Source organism: Mytilus edulis, chromosome 7 (genome assembly GCF_963676685.1).
Source record: "Mytilus edulis chromosome 7, xbMytEdul2.2, whole genome shotgun sequence".
Taxonomy (NCBI): domain Eukaryota; kingdom Metazoa; phylum Mollusca; class Bivalvia; order Mytilida; family Mytilidae; genus Mytilus; species Mytilus edulis.
In genome coordinates, this window is record NC_092350.1 from 54,724,596 (window position 1) to 54,742,361 (window position 17,766).

At 32.2% G+C, this 17,766-nt stretch overlaps 1 protein-coding gene across 1 annotated transcript in view; it reads left to right on the forward strand.

The window, feature by feature from the left end:
- The window catches only part of LOC139483225 (uncharacterized), a 96,906-nt gene that overhangs the window by 43,477 nt on the left and 35,663 nt on the right, over nt 1-17,766 (forward strand). Inside the window, exon 4 of the mRNA XM_071267256.1 lies at nt 17,307-17,395. Coding sequence (XP_071123357.1) covers nt 17,307-17,395 — 89 coding nt within the window. The remainder of the gene's footprint in view (nt 1-17,306; nt 17,396-17,766) is intronic.

Genomic DNA, 17,766 nt, shown 5'->3' on the forward strand with positions numbered 1-17,766 from the left:
GTCAGTTCCTATGGCTTTATGATGTAGAAATATGAATTTCGAGCAAAGGTCAAAATCTAGAACGTCCAATTAACCTATGGCCTTGACCTCAATTTCAAGGTCATAAACATAGGATCCCAAATCAAAAGACCATAGGTCTGTTTTATGTATTGTTCATGAGTAATATCACTTTACGCATAATTCTAAATATAAGAGGGGCGAAAACTCCCATTTATTGTCTACGCACCCTTGTAACCAAAATTTATAAGTAACGACATGTCGCAACTAACAATTTAGTAAAAATAATTTGTCGAAATCTTATAAAGTTAATGAAGTAAGTTAAATAAGCCAAAATTAAAATTTAAAATTTGACCTTGACCTTTGACCTTGACCTAATTTTCATTTTTTTGGACCAAGGATCTTAAATCAAAAGACCCTAGGTCTCTATCACTTATGGTTTACCAGTTAGAAATGCATATCACTTATATCATATATAAAAGGGGGGATAACTCTCCTATGGAGTCTCCGGATAGCTTCGGTCAAAATGAAACAGAACATCCTGAGGATATAACGAGCAATTTGGAAAAATAAATTTGTCAGTTTCTTATACGGTTGCGAAGCCTTAGTGGCCACAAGAAAAACAGTGTTCGGGGAGATAACTCTTACAAGGTAAAGGTTTTTGTTACACGGTGTCAGTTTCAGAAGCGCATTAACTGTTCGATATAATATACCAAATTTCTAAGCGACATCTTGTGAAACAAAAAAACAGCGAAGGAAAAAAAAGTTGGCGGAAGAAAAAAAATAAAAATTAAAAACCAATTGTTCAAAGAACAATTGAAGGTCTTTCAACTAATAAAGATCTATTTTGATATGAAAATATTAAAATTCAGTTGAAAATGTCAGTTCCTATCGCTATATGATGTATAAATATGAATTTAGAGCAAAGGTCAAAGTCTAGAACGTCCAATTAACCTTTGACCTTGACCTCAATTTCAAGGTCATAGACTAAACATCTCGAATCAAAAGACACTAGTTCTTTAATATGTATGGTTCATGAGTAATATCACTTTACGCATAATTCTAAATATAAGAGGGTCGAAAACTCCCATTTATTGTCTACGCACCCTTGCAACCAAAATTTATAAGTTACGACATGTCGCAACTAACAATTTAGTAAAAATAAATTGTCGATATCGAATAAGGTTAATGAAAATAAGTGAAAATAAGCCAAAATTAAAATTTAGAATTTGACCTTGACCTTTGACTTTGACCTAATTTTCATTTTTTTGGACCAAGGATCTTAAATCAAAAGACCCTAGGTCTCTATCACTTATGGTTTACCAGTTAGAAATGCATATCACTTATATCATATACAAAAGGGGGGATAACGCTCATATGGAGTCTCCGGATAGCTTCGGTCAAAATAAATCAAATCGTCCTGAGGATGTAACGAGCAATTTGGTAAAATAAATTTGTAGGTTTGTTATACGGTTGCGAAGCCTTAGAGATAACAAGAAAAACAGTGTTCGGGGAGATAACTCTTACAAGGTAAAGTTTTGTGTTACGCGGTGTCAGTTTGAGAAGCGTATTAACTGTTCGATATCATATACCATATATCTAAGCGACATCTTGTGAAACAAAAAAACAGCGAAGGTAAAAAAAGTTGGCGGAAGAAAAAAAAAAATAATAATAATCAGAACAAACCCTATAGGTCTTTCAACCGAAAGGTTGAAAGACCTAATTAAAAACCAATTGTTCAGAGAACCATTGATGGTCTTTCCACCAGTTAAGACCTTTTTTTATATGAAAATATTAAAATTTGATTTTAAATGTCTATTTTAGAGTCAAATGACAGCTTATCGAACGCTTATTCCAAAAATATATGGTTTCTATACAAAAAGATATAAATTAGGGAGACCATTTTTTACTTCCGGTTTAAAATATGTTACTTCCGGTAATTTTTTATTGTTTACTTAGCACTGATTCCAAAAATATATGGTTCTATATACTTTTTCATTCTTTAAGTATAAAATATAGCTACTTCCGGTTTACAAAAGGTCACTTCCGGTTGTCTTTTTCTAGATCACATTGCTTGCAACCTAATTTTAAAAGTCCCATGTCTTAAACATGTATACATATGAGGTAAAAGCAAAGGTCAAAATCTAGAACGTTACATTTACCTATGACCTTGAGCTCAATTTCGAGGTCATCAACCAAGGACCTCAAATCAAAAGACTCTAGGCCTCTACAATATATAGTTAATGAGTTGTATTACCTTACAACAAATATTAGATATAAAAGGGGTCAAAACTGGCATCAAATGTCTACGTACTCTTTCGACTAAAATTTACGTGTTACGACATGTCGCAACTAACAATTTAGTAAAAATAATTTGTCGATAAGTTATACGGCTTTTGAAAATAAGTGAAATTAAGCCAAAATCAAAATTTATAATATGACCTTGACCTTTGACCTTGACCTTATTTTCATTTTTTTTAACCAAGGATCTCAAATCAAAAGACCCTAGGTCTCTATCACTTATGGTTTACCAATTAGAAATGCATATTCTTATATTAAAAAATAAAAGGGGGGAAACCTCTCATATGGAATCTATATACGGCTTCGGTCAAAATAAAACAGAACATCCTCAGGATATAACGAGCAATTTGGAAAAATAATTTCATCGGTTTCTTATACGGTTGCGAAGTCTTAGAGATAACAAGGAAAACAATGTTCAGGGAGATAACTCTTATTTGGGAAAGTATTCGGTTAAGCAGAGTTGGTTTCAAAAGCGTATAAACTGTTCGATATCATATTCCAAAAATCTAAGCGACATCTTGCGTAACAAAAAAACAGCGAAGGAAAAAAATTAGGCGGAAGAAAAAAAAAAAAAATAATAATAATAATTAAAAACCAATTGTTCAGAGAACCATTGATGGTCTTTCCACCAGTTAAGACCTTTTTTTATATGAAAATATTAAAATTTGATTTTAAATGTCAATTCTAGCGTCAAATGACAGCTTATTGAACGCTTATTCCAAAAATATATGGTTTCTATACAAAAAGATATAAATTAGGGAGACCCTTTTTTACTTCCGGTTTAAAATATGTTACTTCCGGTAATTTTTTATTGTTTACTTATCACTGATTCCAAAAATTTATGGTTCTATATACTTTTTCATTAATTAAGTATAAATATACCTACTTCCGGTTTACAAAAGGTCACTTCCGGTTGTCTTTTTCTAGATCACATTGCTTGCAACCTAATTTAAAAAGTCCCATGTCTTGATCATGTATACATATGAGGTAAAAGCAAAGGTCAAAATCTAGAACGTTACATTTACCTATGACCTTGAGCTCAATTTCGAGGTCATCAACCAAGGACCTCAAATCAAAAGACTCTAGGCCTCTACAATATATTGTTAATGAGTTGTATTACCTTACAACAAATATTAGATATAAAAGAGGTCAAAACTGGCATCAAATGTCTACGTACTCTTTCAACTAAAATTTACGTGTTACGACATGTCGCAACTAACAATTTCGTAAAAATAATTTGTCGATAAGTTATACGGCTTTTGAAAATAGGTGAAATTAAGCCAAAATCAAAATTTATAATATGACCTTGACCTTTGACCTTGACCTTATTTTCTTTTTTTTGAACCAAGGATCTCAAATCAAAAGACCCTAGGTCTCTATCACTTATGGTTTACCAGTTAGAAATGCATATTCTTATATCAAACATAAAAGGGGGGATAACTCTCATATGGAATCTATATACGGCTTCGGTCAAAATATAACAGAACATCCTGAGGATATAACAAGCAATTTGGAAAAATAAATTCATCGATTTCTTATACGGTTGCAAAGCCTTAGAGATAACAAGGAAAACAGTGTTCGGGGAGATAACTCTTATTTGGGAAAGTATTCGGTTAAGCAGAGTTGGTTTCAAAAGCGTATAAACTGTTCGATATCATATTCCAAAAATCTATGCGACATCTTGTGAAACAAAAAAACAGCGAAGGAAAAAAATTAGGCGGAAGAAAAAAAAAAAATAATCAGAAGAAATCCAATAGGTCTTTCCATGGAAAAGTGGAAAGACCTAATTAAAAACCAATTGTTCAGAGAACAATTGAAGGTCTTTCCACCAGTAAATATCTATTTTGATATTAAAATATTAAAAATCAGTCTAAAATGTCAGTTCCTATGGCTTTATGATGTATAGATATGAATTTTAAGCAAAGGTCATAATCTAGAACGTCAAATTTACCTCTGACCTTGACCTCAATTTCAAGTTCACAAACTGAGGATCTCAAATCAAAAGACCCTAGGTCTCTAATATGTATGATAAATAAGTTATATCACTTTACGCATATTTTAGATATGATAGGGGCTAAAACTCCTGTTTGTTGACTACGCACCCTTTCAACCAAAATTATTAAGTAACGACATGTCGCAACTAACAATTTAGTAAAAATAATTTGTTGATATCTTATAAGGTTAACGAAAATTAGTGAAAATAAGCCAAAATCAAAAATTTAGAATATGACCTTGACCTTTGGCCTTGACCTAATTTTCATTTTTTTGGACCAAGGATCTCTAATCGAAAGACTCTAGGTCTCTAATATGTATGGTTAATAAGTTATATCACTTTACGCATAATTTTAGATGTGATAGGGGCTAAAACTCCCATTAATTGTCTACGCACCCTTTCAACCAAAATTATTATGTTACGACATGTCGCAACTAACAATTTGGTAAAAATAATTTGTTGATATCTTATAAGGTTAATGAAAATGAGTGAAAATAAGCCAAAATCAAAATTTAGAATATGACCTTGACCCTTGACCTTGACCTAATTTTCATTTTTTTGGACCAAGGATCTCAAATCAAAAGACCCTAGGTCTCTATCACTTATGGTTTTCCAGTTTAAAATACATTTCAAAATTTCAAATACAAAAGGGGGACTAACTCTCATATGGAATCTCTATACGGCTTCGGTCAAAATGAAACAGAACATCCTGAGGATATAACGAGCAATTTGGTAAAATAAATTTGTTGTAATCTTTTACGGTTGCGAAGGAGAAGTGGCCACAAGAAAAACAGTGTTCGGGGAGATAACTCTTATATGGGAAAGTATTCAGTTAAGCAGAGTTGGTTTCGAAAGCGTATTACCTGTTCGATATCATATTCCAAATATCAAAGCGACATCTTGCGAAACAAAAAAACAGCGAAGGAAAAAAATTAGGCGGAAGAAAAAAAAAAAATAATAATAATCAGAAGAAATCCAATAGGTCTTTCCACGGAAAAGTGGAAAGACCTAATAATCAGAAGAAATCCAATAGGTCTTTCCACGGAAAAGTGGAAAGACCTAATAATCAGAAGAAATTCAATAGGTCTTTCCACGGAAAAGTGGAAAGACCTAATAATCAGAAGAAATTCAATAGGTCTTTCCACGGAAAAGTGGGAAGACCTAATAATAATCAGAAGAAATCCAATAGGTCTTTCCACGGAAAAGTGGAAAGACCTAATAATCAGAAGAAAAGCAATAGGTCTTTCCACAGAAAGGTGGAAAGACCTAATAATCAGAAAAAATCCAATAGGTCTTTCCACGGAAAAGTGGAAAGACCTAATAATCAGAAGAAATCAAATAGGTCTTTCCACGGAAAAGTAAAGTGGAAAGACCTAATAATAATAATAATCAGAACAAAAGCTATAGGTCTGTCAACCGAAAAGGTTGAAAGACCTAATAATCAGAAGAAAAACAAAAGGTCTTTCCACGAAAAGTGGAAAGACCTTAAAATACAGACATTCAAGCAAAATTCAAAATAAAATTTTCCTAATTAAATGGCACAATCAAAACTTAAATACACCAACCGAATATATTATGTAAAAATGTGAAAACTAAGAGTACATCAATTAATAACATCATGAACATAGTGTTATAATCGTATTACAAGAAAACTAATAAATATGTCAACATAGAAAACCACAAAACGTATATAGACAAAAATCATTAACAAAAATGAGACATGAATAAAAAAAAAAAGATTATTTAACATAGTATGGGTTGCGCAAAAGCACAACATTCACACCTCATAGCATGATATAAACATGATTAAAGGACTTGACAAGATAAAACAATTTCAACGGTAAAAATCAACAGACTATTGATGTTCAAAACAATTATCAGAATATAAATATGACATATCATAACAAAAAGTAAAATCACAAAAATACTGAACTTAGAGGAAAATCAATTCGGAAAGTCCATAATCACATGGCAAAATCAAATAACAAAACGCATCAAAAACGAATGGACAAGAACTGTCATATTCCTGACTTGGTACATGCATTTTCAAATGTAGAAAATGGTGGATTAAACCTGGTTTTATAGCGCTAAACCTCTCACTTAGATGACAGTCTCATCAAATTCCGTTATATTGACATTGATGCGTTAACTAAAAACAGACACAATAAATAAAATAGTCAAAATATGGGTACATCAGTCATCATCGTATAACAATTTTAAAAGGAACAATTTAACAGAACACAAAAACATCTATCTACAAACACATTTATTGATGTGTGTGTCTGACGTCAGAAAATGTATACGTCACATAGATTTGTCGTGCAATGTGCATACAAACAATTTTAAAATTTACATAGGCAATGTTAGCATATAGGGTTAAAAATTAAAAGTATGTAAGAATAAATTTCAGAAATAGACCGAGATTGAAAATAGTCCAAAAGTTATATATATATAGAATTTATCGTATAACAATTTTAAAAGGAACAATTTAACAGAACACAAAAACATCTATCTACAAACACATTCATTGCTTTGTGTGTCTGACGTCAGAAAATTTTATACGTCACATAGATTTGTCGTTCAATGTACCTACAAACAATTTTAAAATTTACATAGGCAATGTTAGCATATAGGGTTAAAAAATCAAAAGTATGTAAGAATAAATTTCAGAAATAGACCGAGATTGAAAATAGTCCATAAGTTATATATAGAATTTATAAGAATCCACAAATAGTTAATTCCACTATGCGATTGAATGATTTTGACGTTTATGGTTCAACGTATTTTGTAATTCACAATAGAAATATATCAATGACATAAAATATAACAATATCATACTGACGGGATCTTTTAAAGTACAGAGTCACGTTATAAGAACCAAAGAAATACAAAAAGTCGCATATTCAAAACACGCCACCAAAAAATGAAAGACAATACAAACACATTGACGAGATGTATAAGTACCGAGCCACGTCAAACGGATATCACATAAAACAGTTCAACAGTAAAAGTAATATTAATAATAGAACAAAGACAAATGAACGAACTATAAAGCACATTGTTAAGATGATAAACAACATCAGTACGCAGAATCTATACATCAAGACCATCGTGTATTATTTGTGAAGTTGATAGGGAATATTTATCAACAAGGTCTTGGTACCTTCCGATGAACTTTTTTAGAAAAAGGACGAGACGTTCTTTGACATACCCCTGGTTCATCAACTTTCTACTCATACACTGATGACGTTTTACAAAGTCTGAGTAGGAGCTGCGAGCTCTTGAATATCGAATAAGTTGGGAAATATATATCCCATATGCAGGTGAAGTTGGTATATTGCTACTAAGGTGGGGGAAATTTATAATTTCAAAATTAAAATCGTCTCGTTAGTCATAGATTCTGGTACTGAGATGACCGTGTAAGTCAAATTCGAGATATAAGTCTAAAAATGAGGCAGAGGAAGCCGTGTCTGATGTTTCTTTAATCTCTAGTTCTAGTAACAAACGACACCAAGTGAACAAAAGTCTCCGAGACAAAAATAGAAAACAAAATGGTATTTTTAAACATATTTAGAGCGTCTACCTGTCACCCAACCTTGAACAGTCTCCGTAAAGACATATATCGTGTATGAATTAAACGTCTAGGGAATGTTTCGTCTTTTGTTTGTGTTCTTGTTCTTATACTCTATCGGAAACTTTTTGTTGTTTAACAATTACTTATATGTGTTTGGATGTTCCACTGTTTATAGCAAATCGTCACAACCCTAATGTAACCTGTCGTCTTAACATTTCACATTGCTTTTATAGGCCGTTATATTATATTCATACAATTGTAAAATGTGAAATAAATTGTACCACCTCAAGATAATTTGTAAAAGTATTGTCAAGAAAATAAAGCGGATTGTGGTATGATGGTAAATGAAACAACTATAAACCAGAGTTCAAATGACAAAGATAAAAACAACTATGTTCTTTAACAATAAGAAAACCACATACTGTATATTCAGCCATCAAACACAACGAATTAAAAAATGTAAACAATTAAAAGTAAAAAAAAAAAAACACCCCAAAAACAGAAAACTGACGCCCTAGTTTTTACAATTACATGAATCACCGACACACACGGATCATGAAAATTAAGGCGAGTTTGAACATATAATTGAATGCTCTCAATTCTGTCCACACTTTGTTAGTTGTTTTATTTCACAGCTTAAAAGCAAATGTTTTCAGAAACAAAATCAGGTATAATACTGAAAAACACAATATTCGAAGATTTCATTATGGTGCTAAATTATTAACTGATAGCCTTTCAGAATAACATAGATTGCATTAAGACTAAAGGCTTTATAAACAATAGTATCACAAAATTAGAATATGATATCCTGTTAATGATAAGAGGTATACAAACAAATATTTACAAAATATTTTTATATAAGGTTCAGTAAAATTCAGATCATTTGATTGTCACAAAAATCCCAACATCACAATTTACTAGTTATACATAAATTAGTTTCCAAAATCATAAACGCGACTACAGATCAGTGCAATACACACCCTAAATGTTCTGTATAAATATTGTTAGATTTCTTTTATTTCTCGTTAATACGTAGATGTCTCCGAAACAACACAATCATACAACCGGTATTTACCAGAACACGTTGGTGTTGTGGTAGCGGTAGATGTAAAGGCAGAGGGAGAGGGAGCTCTAATTTTAACGAATTCTGATCCAGTAGAGATGTCGAACCAACCAATTCACTCTTAATCACAATTTATAGTTGGTGCAATAAGATTTTTTGACGATGTTTAAGTGAACGAAAGTATGGATGACACAGATTTGTCAAGCATGGTTGAGCCGTTGAAGAAAAAGGACATATGTCAAAATCTCAAACACTCAGTCCAAAAAAAGCATGGAGAGCTTTTATAAATTTCATGTGACAACGACAATGGGCATGGTGGTCGTAGTATGACCATTGTCAAGTCGTAAGAAGAGCGGGATGAGGACTGCGTGGGAGGGCACGAATCATACAATGGTCTTGAAAAGCGTGGTATAAACAAGAAAGAGTCGTAGTGGAATCGTGGTTGCGTCGCAGTAAGAACGTGATGATTATATAAAGGTCGTAATAGCGTCGCTGTGAGATCGTAGCGCACTTTCGCAGACTGGAATCCGACTTTCGCTACGCCCTGACTACGATGAAACAGCGACCTCTACGATCTTACTATGACTTTATGGCGCTCTCACTACTCTTCAACTACGACCTGTATTCGCCACGACCGCATCACGACATGTTCAAAGTTTGCCACGCTCATCACGATCATGAAGACCTCACCGCGACCCTTCTGCGAGCTACACGATCGCACTAAGATCGTCAAAATATGCATTTTTTTACAAATCGTAGTACGATCGTGACCTAGTCGGACTACGGCATAACCACAAAAGTCAAAGTTAAACTGGCATGACAAAACAAAGACCCTAAAACGACGAAAAATACCACGAACTTAAATAAAAAAAAATATATTTAAACGTTTGTACCTGTTCTTTAACATGTTTAATAAATACGATATGTTTCAGTTCTACACGAGAATCTCCACGATAGATAAAGGCAACAATAGTATACCGCTGTTCGAAATTCATAAATCTATTGAGAAAAAAACAAATCTGGGTTACAAACTGAAACTGGGGGAAACGCATCAAGTATAAGTTGAGAACTACGATACAACAGAAACACAACTGTTACATTAAAATATAACTCACACAGAAACGAACTATAATGTAACAATGACCATTGGCCTGACTTGGTACAGGAATTTTAAGACATTGTGATGGGCTGAACCTAGTTTTGGGGCCTGCCAAACCTTTCGCTTTTATGGCAATGTTAAATATAACATTTTCGACAAAAAGGAGGATTTTGCGTTCACATGGTTAATTTCCCTTTTTATGGTGTTCCTTTATCACCAATTTAGGAAAATGACAACTGCTATTTCTTCGGTTGATGAGTTTGAATTTATGATTTTTCCATTTGATAACGAACTTTAAATTCTTCATTATCCTTAGAGTTCCGTATTTTTTATTTTTTTGTTTATTTTTACGATGTTTATCTATAACAACTCGTTCGCTATGAACGTAATGTATGCATTTCTGGGAAATAATCAATCCAAGGATTTTGTTGCCAAAATTTACGTTAAAACTTTACCAACTCCGTTTACACATGTAAAACATTTGGTTTTGAACGTAATATATGCATTACTGATAAATTATTGAACCAGGGATTTCGTTACCAAAAATTACTTGTAACCTTTACTAAATGTACTAATTTCGTTCATATATATATATTTATATAAACATATTGTTTTGAAGTTTAGTGGTAACTGTAGAAAACTTCTTTTCTGACTGCATATGGCATCCTCATTTTAATGGAGATGTTACTTACCGTGCCCAGCATTTTGAAAACAAATCTGATAAACGTATCTATCCTAAACGTATCATGACAGGTAACCAATTCAACACTGTAATACGTTCTACGTATGCACATTCACGGTTCTATAACATGTCAATACCTGCATCTTGACATTGCACTATGTCATGTTATTCTTTGACAGTATATGCTGGCTTAACATTAAATCCATTGAATGTGTGAAGATTGAACATTTTGTCTTTGGTGCATGTGTTTTTATTTGTTGTTATTGGGTTTGTCAGTAAGTGCGAGTACTTTTAGATCTGTACTTATTGATTTTTTTGTTGTTGCTTGGATGTACGAGGACCGGGCACTTCCACTCTATGTTTTGGTTAGATGTACGTATTTATATGTGTTTCCTTCTGATACGTTTTAGCAATTTTCCACAGATTTTTAGTTCGTTCTTATGTTTTACTGTTAAACAACTGTCCCAGGTAAGGACAAGTCAATACATAATCGTATGGGTAATGTGTGTAATGCACTGTTTATCCATTGAGCATTTTACTAGCATAGTAACATCTTCTGTTTTTGGTTTGCTGTTCACTTTCTTTATGTTAAGAGTCTTAACACAAAATGCAAAAAAAATAAGGATTAGATCAGTATTTCAGCAAATTCATTTCCTTTGATTGATTTAATTAAATGTATGAAGGCGTTCGATCGCTCGCCCTCTAGATAAAACATCCAACGCAGAATGACAGTACGAGAAATAAAAGGTTAGTCATACAATGAGAAAAAACAAAGCAGCAAACATTACAAAGAATACTAACAAACAGTATTATTTATTTACTCACATGAAACAAACCGGGATGCGGTATTCAGTACGTAGGTGAAACATATCTAAACGCACGCAAGAACACCTGTATCGTTTTAAAAGACCCAAAAAAATTCAAAAGCATCATTTATCAACATCTTAAGGAGCACAATCATCCTATTACATATTTAACAGTTCAACCTTTAGAAGTAGTAAAAAAGCAGCCTGTTGAATCTCATTCAAAGTTTGTACGATCACGGAAAATAATTGAATTAAATTGGATTATAAAATTACAGACAGTCTACCCTCTCGGTCTTAATGATAATATCATGGAAATTGGCAATATATCAAGAACCGATTCTGTTAACATTTTGGATATAGTTTCTAAAACTGTTCGTAAAAATCGTTCTCATAGACGCAGAAAAAATCGCAATCAAAGAAAATTTCGGACCAACCATACAAATATTTCGGACTTAATTTCTATTTCAAAAAACAACGGCAGACATTATCTGTTAACCAAGCTCTGTTCTTTACCTATAAATAAATTAAATACATTTTTAGAGGATTGCAACACAATTTCATATTACAGTCCTAAGTATGAAATTGTTCAAATTATAATGGCATGTTGTTATTCCAAATTGTTTCCAACAATTGACCGCCCTGAAGATCATAAAAAAACATTTTATTAAAATAAAGTATGTCAATAAAGGTTTTGATTTTGTAAATATTGCCGGTATTTTTAACGACCATTCTGTTAAAGACCAAATTCCTGGATATTTTGATAATACTGAACTCCCTCTAAGTTGTAATATTTACAAGAAATCTCCCCGGAAATATGTGTTTAATTATAGCCAATTGTGTAAAGATATAAAAATCATTGAAAATACACCTATGTCGTGTAATTGCAGAAATTCCGAATACACCTATGGCCCCATTTTCCATGTCATAACATCGTTCACGACCGAGAGTTAAAATCATTCCTCAGTAAAGGACCTAAATATAGTCCCCCGTCAATTATTAATTGGAATGAGTGTCGTAATATCATCCACGACTCACTCCATACTTACTGTTTGAAATGGGTAAAACGGGAAAAAGCTGACAAAAAATCTTTAGACTCTTTTTTTAATTCAGTAATGAAGATAGTTGATATTCGAATACAACATTTCAAAGAACATATTACTCTTAACAACAACCATAAAAACCCTATTTCACGTTTCAAACATAAACTAAAAGAACTAGCCAAGGAATTTGTTTTTGTCCCGGCTGATAAAGCTGCTAATAATATCATTATTGTTTTACGTAAATTTTATATAGAGGTTCTGCAAAAGGAAATCACGAATTCACCAACATTCCAACTGACTGCTTTTTCAGAAAACGACATATGTAACAAACACAAACTTTTAGGTACTTCTTTACAAGCAGAACCAATTACAATGAAAGTCCCAACTATGTACTGGCTTTCGCAGCTACACAAAAAAACCTTACAAATATAGATTTATTTCATCTTCAAGCCATTGTTCCACTACTAAATTGTCTGTTTTACTTACTAGTACACTTTGTACAATAAAAAAAACTGATAATAAATTGTTCAAATACAGCCTTTGAAAATAGTGGAATTAATTAATTTTGGAGTGTCAAAAACTCGTTGGAAGTACTTGATAAATTGCATGCATATATTGGTGATTTTGATTCTGTTCAAAGTTTTGATTTGTCTACCCTTTATACCACGTTGCATCATATTCTTATTAAGAAAAAATTCACATCCCTTATTAACTGGGCATTAAAAAAGTCAGAATGCGAGTATATATGTTCAGACTCTTTTAGGTCATTTTTTTAGTAGCAATAAAGAAAAGAACTTTGTCAATTGGACATGCTTTGATACTATGCATGCGCTTGAATTTTTACTTGATAACATTTGTGTTCGCTTTGGAGATTCCGTATATCGTCAAGTTATTGGAATTCCAATGGGGACTAAATTAGCACAACTTATTGCGGACCTGTTTTTTGTATTGTTATGAGTTACAATTTATGACTAAAATTAACAAAGACCCATCGAAACAACATTTGATACAAAAATTTAACAATACTTTTAGATATTTGGATGATATTATTGGCTCTCAATAATGACGACTTCAGTATGTATACTAAAGAAATTTATCCTGTTGAACTTACTTTAAATAAAGCTAATACTAACAATGACCACTGCCCTTTTCTCGATCTTGATATCTATATCATTAACGGGAAGCTTAATACAAGAAATTATGATAAAAGAGATGATTTTTCTATCGTTAATTATCCATTTATAGATGTGACGTTCCCTTGTCACCATCTTATGGTGTTTATATATCTCAATTTGTACGATTCGCTCTTGTATGTAACAACGTATTAGATTTTAGCGAGAGAAATTTATGTATTTCTGAAAAATTATTACACCAAGGTTTTCGATATCACAAACTGGTCAAAACATTTACTAAATTTTATCACCGGTATAAGGAAATAATTTTTAAATATAACTCAACATGCAGACATCTTATACGTTCAGGTATTTCACATCCAATCTTTTATGGTAATATTCTTTACAAAGCACAAAAATGTCAGTATTCACCTCAAAAGCTTACAAAACCTTTAAACAAACTTATTAAGAAGGGATATAGTTACGATACTGTTGTCAGGTCATTAAAGATGGCATATTTTGGCTTTAATATTGATTCACGTATAGGGTTTTTGCATCGGAACTAAACACATTTATTTTTAAAAAAACAGTTATTGGCATGACACGGGTTATGTTCTTCTCATATATTTTATGATAGTATGATACTAAACCCTTAACGGGAGGGATTGTGCCGGATATTCATATGATGAAGACATAATCTTTCAATCAGTTTAACTGAGGTCTGGAGCTGGCATGTTAGTTAACTGCTAGTAGTCTGTTGTTATTTATGTATTATTGTCATTTTATTTATTTTCTTTTGTTACATCTTTTGACATCGGACTCGGACTTCTCTTGAACTGAATTTTAATGTGCGTATTGTTATGCGTTTACTTTTCTACATTGGCTAGAGGTATAGGGGGAGGGTTGAGATCTCATAAACATGTTTAACCCCGCCGCAATTTTGGGCCTGTCCCAAGTCAGGAGCCTCTGGCCTTTGTTAGTCTTGTATGATTTTTTATTTTAGTTTCTTGTGTATAATTCGGAGTTTAGTATGACGTCCATTATCACTGTACTAGTATACATATTTTTAGGGGGCAGCTGAAGGAAACCTACGGGTGCGGGAATTCTCGCTACATTGAAGACCAATTGGTGGCCTTCGACTGTTGTCTGCTCTATGGTCGGGTTGTTGTCGCTTTGACACATTTCCCATTTCCTTTCTCAATTTTATTTTAAACATAGTCATATAGAGTTTTCCTTAAGATATAGTTTGGTGAAATAAAGGATAAATCCGTGTCATATGCATTTATCTTAACAGAGGTAGATTTGATGTTATATTAATGACAATAATAAAAGAGGGACGAAAGACACCAAAGGGACAGTCAAACTCGCAAATCCAAAACAAACTGACAACGCCATGGCTAAAAATGAAAAAGACAAACAGAAAAACAATAGTACACATGACACAACATAGAAAACTAAAGAATAAACAACACGAACCCCACCAAAAAACATGGACCAAAATATTAAGACTACGGCAATTATTTAAAAACAATTAATAACACCATTACAGACTCAATCCAAATTCAATATTATATTTTTAGAAATATTATATTCTTACCTGTGACCATGGTGACGTCACTTTTTGTGGCGTTGATTTAATCGGTCGACACACTCTATTGTGCTGTACTTGAACTTCTAGGAATTAATTTCAGATGTTCGATGTTATTCTGTGTTTTTGTATGTCCAAATGTACTGTTATATTACTAATTTATGTATTTATGTATTTCTCTGTGTTCTTGCAATTATTTGTAATGCACTCCTGTCATACTGTTTTCATTTTAGCGGCATTGTTAACATTGCCTTAATGAATGGCATAGACAGGATATTTGGCTAGCCATAAAACCAGGACTAAGCCACCATTTAAAGGAAGCTCGCTTGTCATGTTTTGGAACTTTGGTCAGATTTTTGGAATCCTCTGGTTTTATCCATTTGAATGCCTTAACATATTTTGCCCGGTGACCCCCATCTTCCTTTTATAATTCTTTTACATTTGAAAATGCCTGTACCAAGTCAGGAATATGACATTTATTGTCCATTCGTTTTTGATGCGTTTTGTTATTTGATTTTGCCATGTGATAATGGACTTTCCGAATTGATTTTCCTCTAAGTTCAGTATTTTTGTGATTTTACTTTTTGTTATGATATGTCATATTTGTATTCTTATAATTGTCTTGAACATCAATAGTCTATTGATTTTTACCGTTGCAATTGTTTTATCTTGTCAAGTCCTTTAATTGTGTTTATATCATGCTGTGGGTGTGAATGTTGTGCTTTTGCGCAACCCATACTATGTTAAATAATCTTTTTTTTTTTGTATTCATGTCTCATTTTTGTTAATGTTCTTTGTCTATATACGTTTTGTGGTTTTCTATGTTGACATATTTATTAGTTTTATTGTAATACGATTATAACACTATGTTCATGATGTTATTAACTGATGTACTCTTAGTTTTCACATTTTTACATAATATTTTCGGTTGGTGTATGTGTTCAGTATGTATGTGATTTTACTTTTACATGTATAATGGTAAGATGTCTGTTAAAGTCTGATAAATTTCTAATAAGTTTTTAATAGTTTTTTTGGACTTAAACTTGTCAATGATAAAGCTATGAAAAGTCAAGAGAGAACATTTTCCCACCAAAATTTCAATGGCACATATTTCTAAATCAAGCACGCTGACCTATATATGTTTTTTGCTCTTTTGATTCCTTTATTAATCCCCTATAGATATATGCTAGTGTTTTGAAAAGTTAATTATTTTGAAACTGAGAAGCCAACTCTCTTAAGCAACATATCCTCCTGTACATAATAAGGATTAGGGCATTTGTTTTCTTCTTTGTAATAACCAAATACTTCTTGTTCAGTCATTTACGAGATGTAAAAATCAAAATGACCGTTTCGGATCAAACTTTGTTAATTAGTGATGCAAATTATAACCAGTATAAAACACATCGGGATAGTTTATCAAACCTTTAGTTGTAATTTGACCAATTATACATTGTATAAGTAAACTACCCATAGTAGTCCCTTGATTTTGAAGGTCGTTCAGGAAAAAAAAATCTTATTTAGACAACGGGACTTTCAAACCATTTATGTGTTTGTTATTTCAGTTTAAACCAGGGGATTATGACGAGACGTTTATATATTTATAACAAGCACGCTGACCTATATATGTTTTTTGCTCTTTTGATTCCTTTATTAATCCCCTATAGATATATGCTAGTGTTTTGAAAAGTTAATTATTTTAAAACTGAGAAGCCAACTCTCTTAAGCAACATATCCTCCTGTACATAATAAGGATTAGGGCATTTGTTTTCTTCTTTGAAATACAGTAACCAATACTTCTTGTTCAGTCATTTACGAGATGTAAAAATCAAAATGACCGTTTCGGATCAAACTTTGTTAATTAGTGATGCAAATTATAACCAGTATAAAACACATCGGGATAATTTATCAAACCTTTAGTGGTAATTTGACCAATTAAACATTGTATTAGTAAACTACCCATAGTAGTCCCTTGATTTTGAAGGTCGTTCAGGAAAAAAAAATCTTATTAAGACAACGGGACTTTCAAACCATTTATGTGTTTGTTATTTCAGTTTAAACCAGGGGATTATGACGAGACGTTTATATATTTTGGTAAAGGAAAGGTTCAAGGTGACGTGAAGGTTGCTGTAACAGAAAAAGGGTACGTTTTGCTAATTGCTCTAACTGTGTCAAAATATAACAAATATCACTAGTAGATTGACATCTATAAAATGTCAATTTGTCCATTAGAATGACAATAATGCAGGAGAAGTAGAAGTCCTTATTCTCAGATAAATAGAAAGTTTTATATATTAATATTAAAACTGTTTGAAAACGGAAAAGTACACTGTTTCATATGCATCACTTATTAACCAACAGTAATTCTAAGCAAAGGTGCACTTATGCTTGACAATTTGAGGCTTTGGAACAATTGACAATATGATTTTGAAATGCGGGGCTTTTGTATATATACTATAAACATGAACGGATTAACAATCAAAGCAGCATAAATATTTTTTATAATCTTCTTCT